Source organism: Sarcophilus harrisii, chromosome 2, assembly GCF_902635505.1.
Source record: "Sarcophilus harrisii chromosome 2, mSarHar1.11, whole genome shotgun sequence".
NCBI lineage: Eukaryota > Metazoa > Chordata > Mammalia > Dasyuromorphia > Dasyuridae > Sarcophilus > Sarcophilus harrisii.
In genome coordinates, this window is record NC_045427.1 from 407,826,169 (window position 1) to 407,843,354 (window position 17,186).

The 17,186-nt window shown below is 35.9% G+C and overlaps 1 protein-coding gene across 2 annotated transcripts in view; it reads right to left on the reverse strand.

Moving 5' to 3' along the window:
* SH3PXD2B (SH3 and PX domains 2B) overlaps positions 1-17,186 on the reverse strand; it is a 120,562-nt gene that overhangs the window by 44,659 nt on the left and 58,717 nt on the right. For both annotated transcript variants that reach the window (XM_031953672.1, XM_031953671.1), the window contains exons 3-4: positions 11,013-11,088; positions 1,691-1,767 (exon numbers count right to left, since the gene is read on the reverse strand). In XM_031953672.1, coding sequence (XP_031809532.1) covers positions 1,691-1,767; positions 11,013-11,088 — 153 coding nt within the window. The remainder of the gene's footprint in view (positions 1-1,690; positions 1,768-11,012; positions 11,089-17,186) is intronic.

Sequence of the window (17,186 nt, forward strand, 5' to 3'; positions counted from 1 at the left end):
TCAGGCATTACGTTCCAGTTGTTAAATCAAATGGATTCATTATATCTTAAAGCATCAAACACAGCAGCCAGAAGCAGAAGGCTTTTTTTAAAATCACTTAAAGACTTTTTCTTTCAAAATCAAATTTGGTGATATGGTAGGGATGGGGGGGGGGGGGGTTTAAATGTGTGCTATGTGTAGGGATGTATGGAGCTGCTGTTCAGATTTGGGGTGTCAGACTTATAAAGGTAGAAGAAACTGGTTCCTAATTAGATGGGAAGAGGAGAAAAGTTAAGCTGGGAAACGACAGCCCATTAGGAAGGTATGGTGGACATATTAGAACAACATTCATCAACTTGGTAGAATGACCCCAAAGGGTCTAAGAGCATAGTATTCTTAGCAGGGCATGGACTTAGATAAAGAGAGATGCCCCTTAATGACACATAAAGAGAAGGGGACAACATTAATAACTTTTCCCCATTTCTAAAGTGCTTTATGTTTTAAAAACACTTTCCTCCCAATCCTAGTACAGTGTAAATCTTACTAATCTGATCCACAACCCAGAAATATAAATTATCATCCCCACTTTCTAGATGAAGAAGAGGCTAAGTGACTTGTTTATGAGTCACACACTAGGAAAGGTTAGAGCTGGGATCTAAACCCAAGCCTCCTGATTCCAAGGTAAATGCTCTTTCTCTTTCAAGATTTGGCTTCACTGGGCTTTGAAATTTCCTTTGTCCCAGGCTTGGAGTTGTTTAAGAATAGATGACAGTTTTATGAGCTCATACATTTTTCCAGGTCTCTCTCTACAAAGGAGGAGTTTGGATCTGACCGAGTTTTCTGAGAAATGACTTTGAACATGTTAGTAATAGTGATATAAATATAATTTTTTTTTCATTTTGTTGTCCCCATTTTACAGAAAAGGAAATTGAGAGATTAAGGTCATAAGGTGGTAGCTGTCTGCAGCATAATTCAAACTCAAGTTTTTCTGGCATGAAGTTCAACTTTCTTCACTAGATCCTGTTGCCTCTTATTTTTGTCTCATGCCTCCTTTTCTTATACTCCACTGATTTCCTCCTTTACTGGCCATCTGTGAGCCACCAGCATGTTCCCGTTCCTACAAAGAGATGATTATTTCCTACCTTCAACTAAGTATCTTGTCATTTTACTTATATCTCAATAATCATTATATCTGCTTTTTTTTTCCCCCACAGTGTAAGCCTCTAAGGCTTTGTGGTTCAAATTGGAAAGGATCTGTGTCTTTGAAGGATCAAGATTTAAGGAACTGCAGAACCTTTATGTTTTAGCAAGGGATCCTAGGCAGGAGAAATAATACCTTAAAATACCCTGTACTTCATTAGTGTGGTTTCTGTTTTGATATTTGAAAAATCATTTCTAAATATGAAAGAAGCAAACAGATATGTTTATGTATACATGCAAAACCAAAACATACTACCTTGTTCCTGCCAAGGAACAATAAAATAATTATATATTGATTATTTCATAAAGTCAATTCCACTGAGAGAGCAATCAACTAATCAATAAACATTTATTTATTAAGAGTCTTCTATGTGCCAGATACTGTGCTAAACCCTGGGGACACAAAAAAGAGGCAAAAGACAATTCCTGCCCTCACATGTATCTAATGAGCATTAGATACCATAAGGAAGAATGACATGGAAGATTGTGAAATAGTTTTCAACATACTCACCTTACAGTATTCATCAATGGGGATCAGGCGTTTGACAGCCACATCTCTGATGTGGCTTCTTCTGAAGAGAATTTTGCCTATAGTGGATGAAACCAGAACACTGTTGTCATTAGTTAACACTTAAAATGGAAATCTATAAGTATTTTATGTTTTATAATTTATTTCAATGAACCTCCCAATAATTCTTTGTTCTGTCAAATGGGGAAGAAGGGTATGCCTTAGAGTGATGGGACACAATTAGTTGGATATGGAAGAAGAAACTGGGAAAGGTCTGAAAAACAGTTTGCAAAAACACTTGACTAATTATTCCTCTTATCTGCAAAGATCATATAGTGCTCAAATTCTTTCTCCAATGAGTATGGAAGTAAAGCAGAGGTAAACAACCAACCATACACGCCTTGCAAGAGAGGTGAATGGATCGATTGAAAAGGAAATAGAAATATTTATCAAAATGTTCTCACACAAGCTCTCTCACTTGTGTCTTTTGTCCAATAACCTCCCCTTATCCGGGGCAAAAAAAAAAAAAAAAAAAAAAAAAAAAAAAATTAAATGTATTTTTTCTAGGAAACTAGAAATTAGTTTCCTAGAAACACTTAAAAAATTTCAATAGTATTTTATTTTTCCAGTGACATGTAAAGATAGTTTTCAACATTCATTTTTGTAAGATTTTGAGTTTCAAATAAAAATACTTTTTTTAAAAAACAAATTTTACAGCATCTCCTTCAATTACCTTAATAAATCTAGCCATTGTAAAATTACCATTTAAAATACAGAACACAAGCTCTCTCACTTTTGTCTTTTGTCCAATAACCTCCCCTTATCCGGGGCAAAAAAAAAAAAAAAAAAAAAATTAAATGTGTTTTTTCTAGGAAACTAGAAACTAGTTTCCTAGAAACACTTAAAAAATTTCAATAGTATTTTATTTTTCCAGTGACATGTAAAGATAGTTTTCAACATTCATTTTTGTAAGATTTTGAGTTTCAAATAAAAATACTTTTTTAAAAAACAAATTTTACAGCATCTCCTTCAATTACCTTAATAAATTTAGCCATTGTAAAATTACCATTTAAAATACAGAACAGATGCATTTCTGGGAAAAGTGCTTATGATGTGTAATTCTATAAATTGAATCCTATCTTCTCATTAATTTACACTAAAAAATTGGAGATTAGCTCTATGAACTAAACTTCATTCTATGAACTAATTCACCTTCTCATGTTAAAATATGGCTTTAAAACCTTTGAATAAATCACATTCTCCCATAAAATAGAGACTGAATTTCCTAGCAAATGGAACCATCAGAATCCTTATTAAAAAAAAAAAAAAAAAAAAGGATGGACAAAGATTGGAAAGAGAAGAGAGTACCCAGCATTCTTTAGTTTAAGCAGCTCAGAGGAACTGTACGTTTCTTTAACAACTGACATTTTACAAAGTGCTTTCCTCCTAACCACCATGAAGGGTAAAGTAGCATAAATATCATCTCTACTTTTACAGATGAGGAAAATAAATTTAAGTGACTCTCCTAAGATTTTATGGCTAATAAATGATGGAACTAGGGTTTGAACACAGTACTTTGATTCCAGAGGCAGCTTAGATGGCTCAATGAATACAGTGCTAGGCCTGGAGTCAGGAAGACTGAGTTCAAATATAACCTCAGACATTTACTAGCAAGAATCATTGAAGAAACAAATGGCAAACCACTTCACTATCTTTGCCAAGACAGTATGATCCACTGGGTCACCAAGAGTTGGACACAAAGGAATAACAATTTTGACTTCAAAACCAATGATCTTTCCATACTACTTCCATCTCCCCTTTATTATGCTAAAAAACTCCTTTCCCCTTAAACCCCTCAGATAAAATCAAATCCATTACTTGCTTTACTGATTTTTAAAATTTACCACCCAAAGTGCCCTGCTCAGATGTTCAAGATTTCATTTTATTTGCAATGAAGTGAAATCACACTACTAGTCGTCTATATTCACAGACTCATTTCCCAGTGAATGACTGGATGCTCCCCAGTTTTAGAGCCTTCTCATTTGAGCCCCAGGCAAGGAGAGCATACATAATAGTATGGCTTTCTTTCCAACCTTTTGCTGGATTAGTTAGGATCTCTGGAGTGGAATCGGTGCTTTGCAAAAAAGAGAAGCAGATTCTGGTGGGAACCAGTGGGTTTTGTTTTCTATGATGGAAGAAGGCCAAACTGTAATTCTTATTATTCAAGTCATGCCTTTGGCCAAGTTAGCTTTTCCAGCTCTGGTCAGAATGGAAAATTGTACAGGGCTGCTTCCACCCCCACTCTGCCCCACCCCCTTTTGGTGCTAATATCAGACTTGCTCTTGTTTTGCTGATGCTAGTCTTAAAAGTTTAGAGAGTGAAGTCAGACCTCCACTGTGTTCCTGGGAAACAACATTTCTAGAGACCTTCCCTACCCTTCTCCTGAGCTGCAGGAAATGCCATTGGGGAGGCTGAAAAGAGGCATTTCAGAGGGTCATACTACATAAGGGGGTTTGGTGGACGGAAGGGATTCCAAGAATATAACAAATGGTCATTGCAGCTTATCACAAAGAAGTCCTGTTTCTGAGAGCAGTGTTCCCATTAATTCTTGGGGGGGAATGGGGAGCACATGATCAATAAAGTTTCGGGAGGTCAAAGAAGGTGCCTTTAACTCTTTATCTGGGAGAGATTTTTCCAAAGACTATTATGACATTTCACTTTATCTGGTAAAGTTACAGTTATACAGATAACTATATATATATATATATATATATATCTGTATCCTATATTCCAAGAATATGTGGTGCATGTTGGAAACTAGTGATTCTTTTCCAGGTTGATTTAAGCTAAGCATAATTCCTAATATATATTCTAGTATACTCCTTAAGGTTGTTGTGTGGAGAAAATGAAATAATATTGGTATAAGTGCTTTCAAACCTTAAAGCAATATGTAAATGCTAAGCTATTATTATGGTCATTATTGCTGTTGTTTATAGGGAAATAGAAGAAATGCTGCCTGATGGATAGAATGCTGGGCTTAGAATCAGGAAAACCCAGGTTTCAACTCTGATCTCTGGTTTCAGTTTTCCTGAATGTAATTTAAGGGGGAGAGATGGTGAAATAAGAGTCCTCAGATCTCTGCTAGCTCTAAATTCATAATCCTAAGTAATGAATTTATAGCTGGATAATTTAAAGCTGAGTGATCCCGGAATCCTGGCAGCTCCTTAGGGATCATCTCTTAAACCCGGGGTCCTATAGTCTGCATGGCCATTTTGGGGCCTGTTTTTGGAACCTGTTTTCATAGTAAGCTCATGAGATAAGAATGATTTTTACATTTTAAGATAAAGTTTTATTGTATTTCCAAATATAAAAATCATTCTTAACTTGCAAACAGGTAGTCAGTAGTTTGTCAGTCCCTATCTTAAAATCATACATAGGTTGCAACTGGTATTGGAGGAGATAGTTCTTACAAAGGAGATGCTCATACTGATGAAATCATGTTTGAATAAAAACTGGGAAAGGAATGTCTCTGAGCCTGCCTTAGAGGTTAGAAGAAAAGAGAAATAATTTTCTGTTGGGTTATAGTTCTGGAAAAAAAAACTCTGATGTAATAGAGAAGCTGGGACTTTAGGCAGAAAAGAATATTGGATTTAAAATCAGAAGATCGAGATCTGTACCCAGGTTTGGCTACTAACTTGCTAACATTCCCAAGACCTCAATTTCTTCATCTGAAAAACGAGGTACTCTTTTTGTTCTCTCTTGCTCAATGTCTCTCTCTTTGCCTGTCTTTTAATCTCCCTCTCTCTCTCTCAACATCTCTCTTCTCAAGCTCTCTTTTTCTCTATCTTTCTTTCTCTCTCTATTCTCAATCTTTCTTTCAATCTCTCTCTCTGTCTCTCAATCGCTCTCTCTTTCAAACATTCACATACACTGTCATACAGCTAATAAGTGTCAAGTGTCTGAGAGCAGATTTGAACTCAGATTCTCCTGGATCCAGGACTGCTCTTTCTCCACTGGGCCACCCAGCTGTCCATGTCTCATTTCTTTGTGTCTTTGCTTCATCTTGGGGAACCTGGTGACTCTTGTTCATGATGTCCATTAAAATCACGTAGTAAGAGGGAAGGACTTAGGGATTCCTTCTCTTTAAGGCTCCTGAAAATAGGGCCTCCTTGGCTTTTAAATTCTTTTTGTTTGTTCCTATTCTAGGTATTAGGAGTGGAGCTTGACCTTATGTGTCTCAGAGAGCCACCGAATACAAGAACTGGGATGTAGTAGAATGTAGAATCCACATTCAAGGAGCAAAGAATGAGTGATGGTCTCCAGGAATGACCTTTGAAACTACAGTCTAGCAGGAGGACTCACCTAGTAGCAACATTGCCTTTGGAATGGAGTAATTTAGAAGCCTAATCCCCATCCTCTTCCTACCCACCCCCAAGGAAATGGGATAGTAAGGATTATTATGCCTTTGAAATACTGGAAGAAAACAATTGTGTGTTTGTTCTTGCTATATCTGTGAAGCAAATATCCTTTTGTAAAAGCAAGAAAAGAAAAAATAAAGAAATGAAGAGAAGAGAAAAGAAAAGAAATGTAAGGATCTGACTAGCTGATCTCCAAGGTCTCTTCCAGTTCTAAATTTTACAGCTTAAGCTAGTTTCCCCTTAAATAGTCTCGATCAACTGAGGGCCAGATAAAAAAAGTTCTACTGGACTTCCAGGTACTACACTTAAGTAAGTTATATTCAATAAAACTCATTCATCATGTGAAAGAATCTAGGGCTAGATATAAATTAACTTTAGAGGCATTATGCTATAATAATCTGGGCATTAAAATTAGAGTCAGGAAGTCCTGGGTTCAAATTCTGCCTCATATACTTAATATCCTGGGCAATTTACTTAATCTTTTTGTTCCTCAATTTCCACATTAAGTTGTACTTAATGGCTTCTAAAGCCCCTTCCAGATCTAAATCTATAATTTCTATAACTCTTTATAACTTCATTATTTTTCTCCAATTGATAAATGATCAAAGAATATAAATAGACAATTTTTAGATGACAAAATTAAAGCCATCTATAGTTATATGAAAAAAATCTTTAAATCATTATTGATTAGAGAAATGCAAATTAAAACAACTCTGAGATACCACCTCGTACCTTTCAGAATGGCTAAAATAACAGGAAAAAATAATGAGAAATGTTGGAGGGGATGTGGAAAAATCATACTAATGCATTGTTGATGGATTGTTGATTGTTGATCTAACCCTTCTGGGAGCAATGTGGAACTATGCCCAAAAGGCTATAAAATGGCACATACCCTTTGACTCACCAGTGCCACTACTGAGTCTGTATCCCAGGGAAATCATAAAGGAGGGGGAAAGGACCCACATGTGCAAAAATGTTTGTAGCAGCTCTTTTTATGGTAGTAAAGAATTAGAAAATGAGTAGATCAATTGAGGGATGGCTGAATAAGTTATGATATATGAAAATAATGGAATATTATTGTTCTATAAAAAATGATGAACAAGCTGATTTTAGAAAGACCTGAAAAGATTTACATGAACTGATGCTGAGAGAAACAAGCAGAACCAGGGATACATTGTACACAATTTCAAGAATGTGCGACGATCAACTATGAAAGACTTAATGGTTCAGGGATTCAAAGCAATGGCAATAGACTTTGGACAGAAAATGTCATCCAGAAAAAGAACTAAAGAGACTGAATGTAAATAGACACATGCTATGTTCACTTTCTTTTTTCTTTTTAATCTCTTCCATGATTTTTCCCTTTTGCTCTGATTTTTTCTCCCAACATGAATTCATAAAGCAATATGTATAAAAAATTAAATAAACCTACTATATTATTTATTATGTATAATTATATAACATATTTATTATTATTTTATAACTTTATAATCTATTAGTTCTATAGGTCTATGTCTCCAATTGTGTCAAGCTATAGGATTATGGGCAAATTGCTTACTACTTCTTTTGACCTCACTTCTCTAAGAGTTGCAACACTCTCTTAAATGCTAAATATATTTTTTTCTCAAACCTCATCTATTTTGACCTCTCTGCAGTCTTGGTACTTTTTACATCTTCTCTTTGATACTTTTTTCTCCCTAGATTTTCGTGATACTGCTTTCTTCTGGTTCTCCTATCTCTTGATTTTCTCTGCTGTATCTTCATTTATGTTCCATTCACTAACCATGAATTTACCCCAAAGCTCTGCATATTGTACTACCTTGCTGCTCCTTCTGAAGGAGATTCTTCCTGGTCCTACCAGCTGCTAGTGTCTTCCCTCAACAACTATCTTTTATCATTTATGATGGAAAATACCATCCACACCCAGAGAGAGAATTATGGAGTCTGAATGTAATGAAGCAAACTATTTTGACTTTTTAAAATTTGTTTTTTGTTTTTTCTTTCTCATGGTTTTCCCCTTTTGTTCTCATTCTTTCACTATACAATTAAGATGGAAATATGTTGAACATGATTATACATGTATAGCCTATATTGGATTGCTTGTTGTCTTGAGGGAGGGAGAAGAGGGAGAGAAAAATTTAAAGCTCAAAATCTTACAAAAAATGAATGTTGATAACTATGTTTACATGTAATTGGAAAAAATTAAAATACTATTAAGTGCAATAAAATAAATAAAATATAAAAACAAATAATCATCTTTCATCTATTCTATATATGCCTAAATAAAGGCACCTACATCAGAAATGTACTGAAATATACCTTCATTAGAATATGAGCTCTTTTAGAGTACAGTTTCTTAATCTTTTCATAAATTTTCTCCACGCATAACCTTTTTGGCCTGAGAAATATGTATGTGACTTAGATATATAAATACATGAAATGGGTGCACAAACAAAATATTTACCGTTGTAACCCCCACATTCAGTAACGAGACCCCATATGGAGTTGTGAACCACAGTTTAAGAGGTTGGGCTTTAGGGGAAGAACTGTTTTTGTTTTCTAAGCACAGTGCTTGGCATAATACTAAGCACTTAATAAATGTTTGCTTACTGTCTGGTTTTATTCATCTAAAATAAGGGTAATAAATACTCAGCCTAACAGTCTTATTTGTTTCTTGTAAGGACCCAAGGAGATAATGATTGTAAAAGTCTCCATAACCATACACTGCTATGCAAATGTGAGATTATCACCATCAATACAAAAATACAGAAAGAATGCAATTTGTACTTTTAGTGCCTATTTTTCTGGTATTTGTCTGATAGAATATCAATTTCTTAACAGCAGGGACATTTTTGCCCATCCCAAATGTTTAACACATGCCCGTTACATATTGGATGTTAAAGAAATGCTTGCTGTTAAATGTGGAAATATGTATAGAAGAAGCCCACATGTTTAACATATATTGGATTGCTTGCTGTCTAGGGAGGGGGAATGGAGGGAAGGGAGAGAAGAAAACTTGAAACACAGGGTTTTGCAAAGGTGAATGTTGAGATATTATCTTTACATGTATTTTGAAAATTAAAAGCTATTATTAAAGATAAATTATATAAAACTCAAAAAAAAAAAAAGAAATGCTTGCAAAATATACAGTTGTTTTCAAAAAAGAAAAGCTGACAGTGAGGAAAGGCTATCAGCCTAGGTCTAAAGATCTAGGACACTAGGTTCCTCCTAATCCTAGTTCATGAACAAACACCACCAACAGCAAAGAAAGATTTATCACCACACCCATGTGAGAGAAAGAAAACAATGAAAATTCATGTGTAAAGGTTGTGTACATCTTCTGCTATTCAATATTTAACTGTATAATTCTCTAATATAATTTTTATATAACTTAGCAGATTAATAGCTTTGATTTCTTATCTACGCTATTAATATTTGTTTTTCTGGTCCCCTATTTCAGATGAACAGAATTACAGCACTTTAGGCATGGAAGATCATTTGATTAAATTCCATCCTTTTATAACAGATGAGGTTGGTAGAGTGATGGATTTGGAGTAAAAACAAAAACAAAAACAAACAAACAAAAAAAAAAACTTGGGGAAAAATTCCAAATCATACACTTATTTTAAGCTTGTGAACCTGGAGAAAAGTCATTAAATCTCTTTGAATTTCAGTTCTTTATCTGAAAAATGCCAGGGTAACTAGATGGCTTCTAAAGTCCCTTCCAATTCTAAATTTATAATCCTGTGATTCTATGACACATAGGCAAGGGAAAGTGACATGCAAAAGGATTATATGGCTTGTGATAAGACCAGGACTATCACAAGAGTCATCTAGTGTAACCCACATTGCTGTTCTGTCATGTCCAACACTCTATGAGCCCACTTGGGGGTTTCTTGGCAAAGATACTGGAGTGATTTGCCCTTTCCTTCTCTAGCTCATTTTATAGATGAGGAAACTGAGGTAAACACAGCTAAGTGACTTGCTCAGGATCACACAGCCAGTAAGTGTCTGAGGCCAGATTTGAACTCCTGACTCCAGATCTGATACTCAATCCACTGTGCTACCTAGTTGCCTCCATATTAACTCATACATGGAAGGAATTCTCTCTATAACATTTGTGATGAAAAATTGTCCAGTTTTGTTTGAAGAAACCCACAATCTCTCAACGCAGCTCGTATTACTTTAGTTAGGGAGCTTTCCCCTGCTTCAAGCCCAGTTTTGGCCCCTAATCCTGGTTCTGCCTTTTGGGGCCAAACAGAATAAACTTAATCCATTTTCCACATGACACCCTTTCAAGTACTTGAAGACATTTATCAAGCCCCACCCCTCTCCACTCTCCCAGTCTTCTCCAATAAATAAATATTTATTAAGCACTTATTATGTGCCAGACACTGTATGAGGCCTTCTAACTTTAATTCTCCAGGCTAAACTACCTCAGTTCTTTCAATCATTATGGCTACATTTCTTATATATTCTTAGAACTCTAGTCTCCATTCCTTGTCCAGAGCCTAATCATTGTTATATGCCTCCGTTATAAGCATATTGGATAAAGAGATAATCTTTTCACCACACCCCAATCAGGGTTCCTGTAGTACTTAGCATATACCATGAATATTAAATTTGATACAAAGGTGGAGATGAATATTCTGGACAGCCAGCCAGGGGCACAGAGAAACCCTGGTGATTTCTTGGCTAGCATCAAGAAAATAACTTTTTCTAAGAAATAACTAGAAGAAAGAACACAGAGACTTATACAGATAGAAGAATTCTCTGCTCTTTCATAAACTGCTTGCCCAATGTGCCTGGTTTCAAAGAACAGTTTGTAAAGTATCCTGGGATCCACAAATTCCATTCAATGACAGTAAACAAAAGTCAGAAGCTTGAGAAGTCTTCATTATACTTACCTGGCAGAAAGGGAATAATCCTCTGTTTTGGGTCCTTCTGACCTCCTTCCATAGGAAATTTGTCCAACATTTGCATCTAAAAGGACAGAGGGAATAAGAAATGTCAACCATTAACTAAAAGCAGTTTTGAAAACAATCTTTAAAAAATATCTTACCAGTCTCTTTAAAAAAATAGTTTTCTTAGGGCTATTTTTTCCCCTGTGGAAATGCATGTCTGGAACTGCGGTGGAAGACATTATGGAAACTATGATTTGATATTTCAGAAAATAGAGATGTTGAGATTTATAACCTTTAAAGGAGACCCATCACCTGGCTGTGGTATTGGCTCAGAAAAGCTCTGAGATTAATGATGATAGTCAAGGCAGTTGTCAAGATCTTAAGCAAAGTGACAGGGTTCTGCTATACCCTATTACTTCTAGTAAGAAATACAGAGGTTTCCATTTGGCAGTGAAAAGTCTTTACAATCCAGTCCCCAAACTACCCTTCAAATCTTCTTCCAGTATTCCATGGTTCAGTTTTGTATTGTTCAACCTTCATTCCATGCATTCCCTCCAAACCTCAACCTTCTGGAATCCCAAATTTCCTTCAAGATTTAGCTTAAGCACCCACCACCTGTTGTCTAATATGGCTTTTCCTGGTCTCTTCTGGTTGCTGGTGTCTTCTGCCCCAAAGGATATAATGCATTGCTCTCTCTGTTTTGTTTATAACTATATGCTGCACTGTTCCCTCTCCTTTTAGGAGGCGATTTTCACTTTTGGCTTCACTATTGTTCAGTGATGCTACAGTGACCAAGCACATAGTAGATACTCAATAAGTATTTAATGATTAAGTGATACACACACACACACACACACATACACACACAAATTTTCGTTGTACAATTTTTTAAGTTTTTTTTTTTTTTGCTTTTAATAGTATTTTGTTCTTCCCCCCAAATACATGCAAAGATAGTTTTCAACATATACCGTTCCAAATTTTTCTCCTCCCCCCACTCCCAAGAAAGCAAGCAATCCAATACAGGTTAAACATATGCAATTCTTCTAAACATATTTCCATATTTGTCAGGCTATGCAAGAAAAATCAGATCAAAAGGGGAAAAAGGAGAAAGAAACAACAACAACAAAAGGTGAAAATACTGTGCTTTAATCCATATTCCATCTTCATAATTCTCTCTCTGGATGTGAATGGCACTTTCCATCATAAATCTATAAGAATCGCCTTAAATCACCAGACTGTTGAAAATAGCCAAGTCCATCACAGTTGATCATTACATAATCTTGTTACTAGATACAATGGTCTCTTCTCGTACAATTTTAAAGAAACATAACTAGTGGAGATAGCTAGACTAAGCTATTCTGAAACCCATATCAAAACACTAATTTTTTTAAACTTAATGTCTACTACCAGTCATCCTAGTTAAAGCAAATACCCATCTATGTCAGTCCAGTGGATTATCCAATAAAATGTAAGCTCCTTAAGGGCAGGTAATATTCATTTTTGTCTCTATATCCTGGGTGGCTAGCATACTGCCTTGTACATAGTAGGAACTTAATAAATACTGAATGAATTCATCCCTTACAGAACTCTCAACTCTCTGAGCTAAAGTTAATATAACACTTCTCTAATGATAGCAAAGGTTCACAAACTGGGTGACCTTGTCTCCTGAGACTATTAAGATTCTATATAGGAACACTGTAATAATCCAGGTTCCTAGAAAAACTTATAAACCTGATAAAATTTCATCTCACTGAACCATTAAAGACCCTTGGATAATCAACTCACTAAAAGTCCCCATCTCAGGAATTCAAATTTAGACCTTCTGTTTACCTTTTTATTTTGCTTCTAAGGCAAACCACAAGCCATCAGCAATAATTATCTATGAGTTAATGGATCACTAATGTGAAGCAAAAATATGTGATCATAAGAACTTGCTGTATTGCCTATTTCTTTCCATTAAAGCAGCATTAAGCCAATTCTCCAGAATTCAGGAAGAGTTTGGAGGGACTCAGATTGTTTCACATATCTATCACCATTTTACCTTGAATCCAGAATCAAGGCACTACTTCAGGACCAATAGTTCAACTCATACCTAATGGAAAATCCCCACTGAAAACTCTGGAGAAGTAGACGTTCAGCCTCCTCTAGAGGACTTCTTAATTAGGAGGAATCTACTATTTTTCAGGGGCAGAAATAATTCTAATTGTTGGACAGTTTTCCCTTATATTAAGAAAAATTTACATTTTTGCAATTTGTATCCACTGCTTCTAGTTCTGATGTCTAGGACCACTTCCTGGGACTCACTCAAAAAACGAAAACAAAAACAAAAACAAAAACAAACCCTCCCTTTCTCTATATGTTGTTTCTCTAATGGAATATAAGCTTTTCAAAAAGTAAGTTTTTGGAGGGCAAGAATTGTCTCGTTTTTGTATTTTTTTCTTTAGATCCTAATATAATTCTTGGCATAAAGTAAGTGATTAATGAATGTTCATTCATTAATTCAAGACACAGAACTGTTTCTCTGACTTTCTCAAATAAGATTTTATGAGAAAAGTGAAGAAATTTTTAATAGTCTGAACCAGAGTTCAGAACTAGGCAGGTATGGATTTTCCCCATATTGCCAACTCTTTAAATATGGTATAAAATCAAAAGATGCTGGCTCATCTATAGTCCTTTAGTTGAACAGAAACAAGTGCATAGCATTGCTTACAGTGGCCTTGTTGATGTGCTTGTTTCCCTGCCCTCAAATGAAGGCATACTCTTTGTCCCAGGTGTAATGTGACTTGTATGAACTTAAAATTTTCCAATTATGATTCTGTTCTCAATTTTATATGTACAACTATTTCCCAAACCATATAAGTGAGAAAAAAATTACCAAAAGATAACACTTTATATATATATAATATATATAAAACTATATGTTTTATATATATATATAATATATAATTATAAGGACAGTTATATGTATATAATCCTCTTTATAATTAGAAAGAACACATATTTTAAAGTTAGATGGCCTAGGCCCAGATTTCAGTTTTATGAATTTATTTTATGAATTCATTATCCCCTTCATGCACTCCCTATTCCACATGAAGGCCAAAAGAAGGAATAGCAAGTGGTCCACTTTGGCCTTCATTTGGAATAGGGAGTGCATGAAGGGGTTAATAAATAATAGCTTAGAAACCATGCTGGAGCCAGGATGTGAAATTTTCTTATTGGCTACTACTTTCTCCTATATTCATCACAAACTTGCTAATCTCATCAAATGACTTTTCAACAAAACATAATGTCCATAATATTGTTTTTGCTGATGAAGATTTATGTCCCAATTTTGTTTTTGTGTCTGAATTTGGTTCACTTACAAGCTTCCTGTTGAATCATAGTTATTTGCTGTGTTACACAAAGGCCATTTTACTGGCATGTGGCAATTAGACTTGTCAAGAAGGGAAATTCTCAGTTTTCTAAACTGGGAAACTGAGACATTAACTGACACTGAAAATTGGATGATGACATCGTTCATATTCTGGGGCTCTGACTGATGCCTCTAAGGTTCATATGGAATTATTTTAACATATCAAATGACTGTAGTAAAATTCATTGAGATACTCATTACTGAATAGTTTATTTGCATGTGAATGCAATGTTTTAGATTTTTTAAAAAGTTCTTTGATTAATCTCGTTCATTTAATTAATGAGGGATTCATTAGCTTTTTTTGTGTGTGATATCATGTCTTTAGCTCATATCATATCATCATATTCATCATATCGTATCTCCCCTATTCTCTTTACTGACAGTGAACCCACTATGCTCAGAAAATGGTCCTTTCATCATTTTTTCCTCTGTGTGGAAGAGTCACTTCCTCTGAAGTGACTGGTGACCCAAGGCCCTGGAAACATCACTAACAATTTATATATTTATGACTGTAGTTTCTCGCATAGATCTCTATCATCACTGGGGTTCCTAGCTGTTTTTTTTTCTTCAGTGTTTATAGTTATGTTTGAGGATTGGCCAAGTGCCTCAAACTATCCATGTCCAGCCAGTGGCTCAAGATGTGGTTTGCCTCCTGATGTTTTCCCTTTAACCTATCTGACGCTACTGAGATTTCTTCTTCATACCACTAACATAATAATCTGTAACAATATTGTCCACGAGGGTTTCGTGAAAAAAGTTAAGAGATCATGGGCCACATGTTTCAGTGGTAAGAGATACCAGACCCTTGTACCATAACTCACTTCAACTTAAAGAATATTTTATCCTTTTTCAGTCGTGTGAGACAAGGGACATTAAGGGAATTTCAGGCTGGCTAAGACTCACACCCAGATGCCTTATGTCTGGAAGAGCAGGGGCAGAGGCCCCTAAAGTCTAACCACAGAAATTACCCCTGGAAACCAGAAAAATTCCCCAATTTCCCCCAAATAATAAAAGGAAGTGGTCGTGGTAGGGGGAGGACTGGTTATAGAAGAGGTAAGTGAGTCAGTCCGGGGAGAAGAAGATGGGAATTGGGGCTGGGGAGGGCTTCACGTAAAAGTTGCCACATCACAAGGCTTAAAAGGGAACAGAAGAATACCAGTTCAGCAGTTTACAAGACATAAGCTTGCAAATGAAGGAAAAGTAAAACACTTTGTCCAAAGAAAACAATGTGGAAAGCTGGCTCTAACTCCTGCAGGTGGTTTGTGTTAGTGGCAGATCTGAGAAGCTAGCTCCAAGGAGTTCTCAGGCTAAGAATTGCTCTTCTCTTTCTTTAATACTACAATTCAAATGTTCTGAGTCTAAAGCCCAGGAAGAAGATTCAAAAACTGAGGCAGGGATGGGAGGAAGACTGGGGAAAACACTACCTCACACCTTCTGCTCCAATAAACTTGCAGATCCCATTTGGTCATATTTACACCCATGTTGAATCCCTCCTAGACATTTCAACCTTCTAAAAGTAATTTTTTCCCATTTAATTTTTCTCCTGAAGAATTATTTATTGACATATCAAGGATTCAAAACTATTGCTGAGGTCAGAATGACCTAATGAAAGGAAACTCTAGGACAGTGTATTAAGAAGAGTAACCATTGATTAACTGCTCAGATTGTGCCTTAAGACACATGGTAAGCAGGGTCCCTCCAGTCTCATACTTGTCTTGTAGTAACTGGGAACAATTTGCTAATGTAATCCTGCTCCTTACTCCCACTCCTTATTTTAGTAGAAAAATATCTGCTAAAGCCTGAGGTGATGGAGGGAGAGGGGGCAACAGAGGTTGTTAAGTAGGGAATTATTTGAATAAATAAGATAAACACATTTCCCAAGCTAAGTGTTAGCTAGACTGAACCTTTCATAGGCAGTAGCCTGGGAAAATGCTACATGGGTACTGGTATGTTAGGTCTGACTTAGGCAGGGGGCTCCTTCTGCTCCTGCAAGAAGTTGGGAGATCCTTACAGATCTTCCTTTTGAAGAAGAGGAAGATGCCCTCTTGAATCCAAGGAATAAAATATTATTTTCTCATGTACTAACAGAGTTTTTATAGTTTGAGATTATAGCTTTTGAGCAGATTCATCCTTTGGACCTTGACACATTTTGCTGAATCATGGAAAGGGTAGGAAAATGTTAAACTAGTAAGGTAGGGAAGGGAATATGTTTGACCTGTGCCTTGACCTAAACTTAAATCAGTAGCTCCCCAAAAGAATCCTCAGATCATTGCAAAATCGGAGATGAATAATGAGCCGATAAATCAACAAATAATACATATAATTCCCAAGTACTATACAAGGCATTGGAAATATGATGCAAAGATAAAAGTGAGACATTTCTTGCCTCTCAGGGGGCTTATATTCTAATATGGAGATAGAACACATTCAGGAGAATGATATCTAGGGAATGAAGTCTGGAGTCTGGGCAGTCACCTGAATTGTGGGTGGAATCCTGGAGGAATAGATTGTCCTGTCCTTTCTAGAAAATGGTAGAATTGATTGAATTATTGTTCTGAGGATAAAAGCAAGAAATGGAAAGGAGGAGAGAGTCTGTGCATAGCAAAAGGCAGATGAACAGATGCCAGTATTGGGTAATCCTTGATATCCAGATAGATGGCCAGATGGGATGTAGATGCAGTGGGGGTTGGATTGGAGTACATTCTTTCCCCCTCTCCCCTCACCATGGAGTATACATGGGGATAGATCTGTGAAGGAAGGACTTT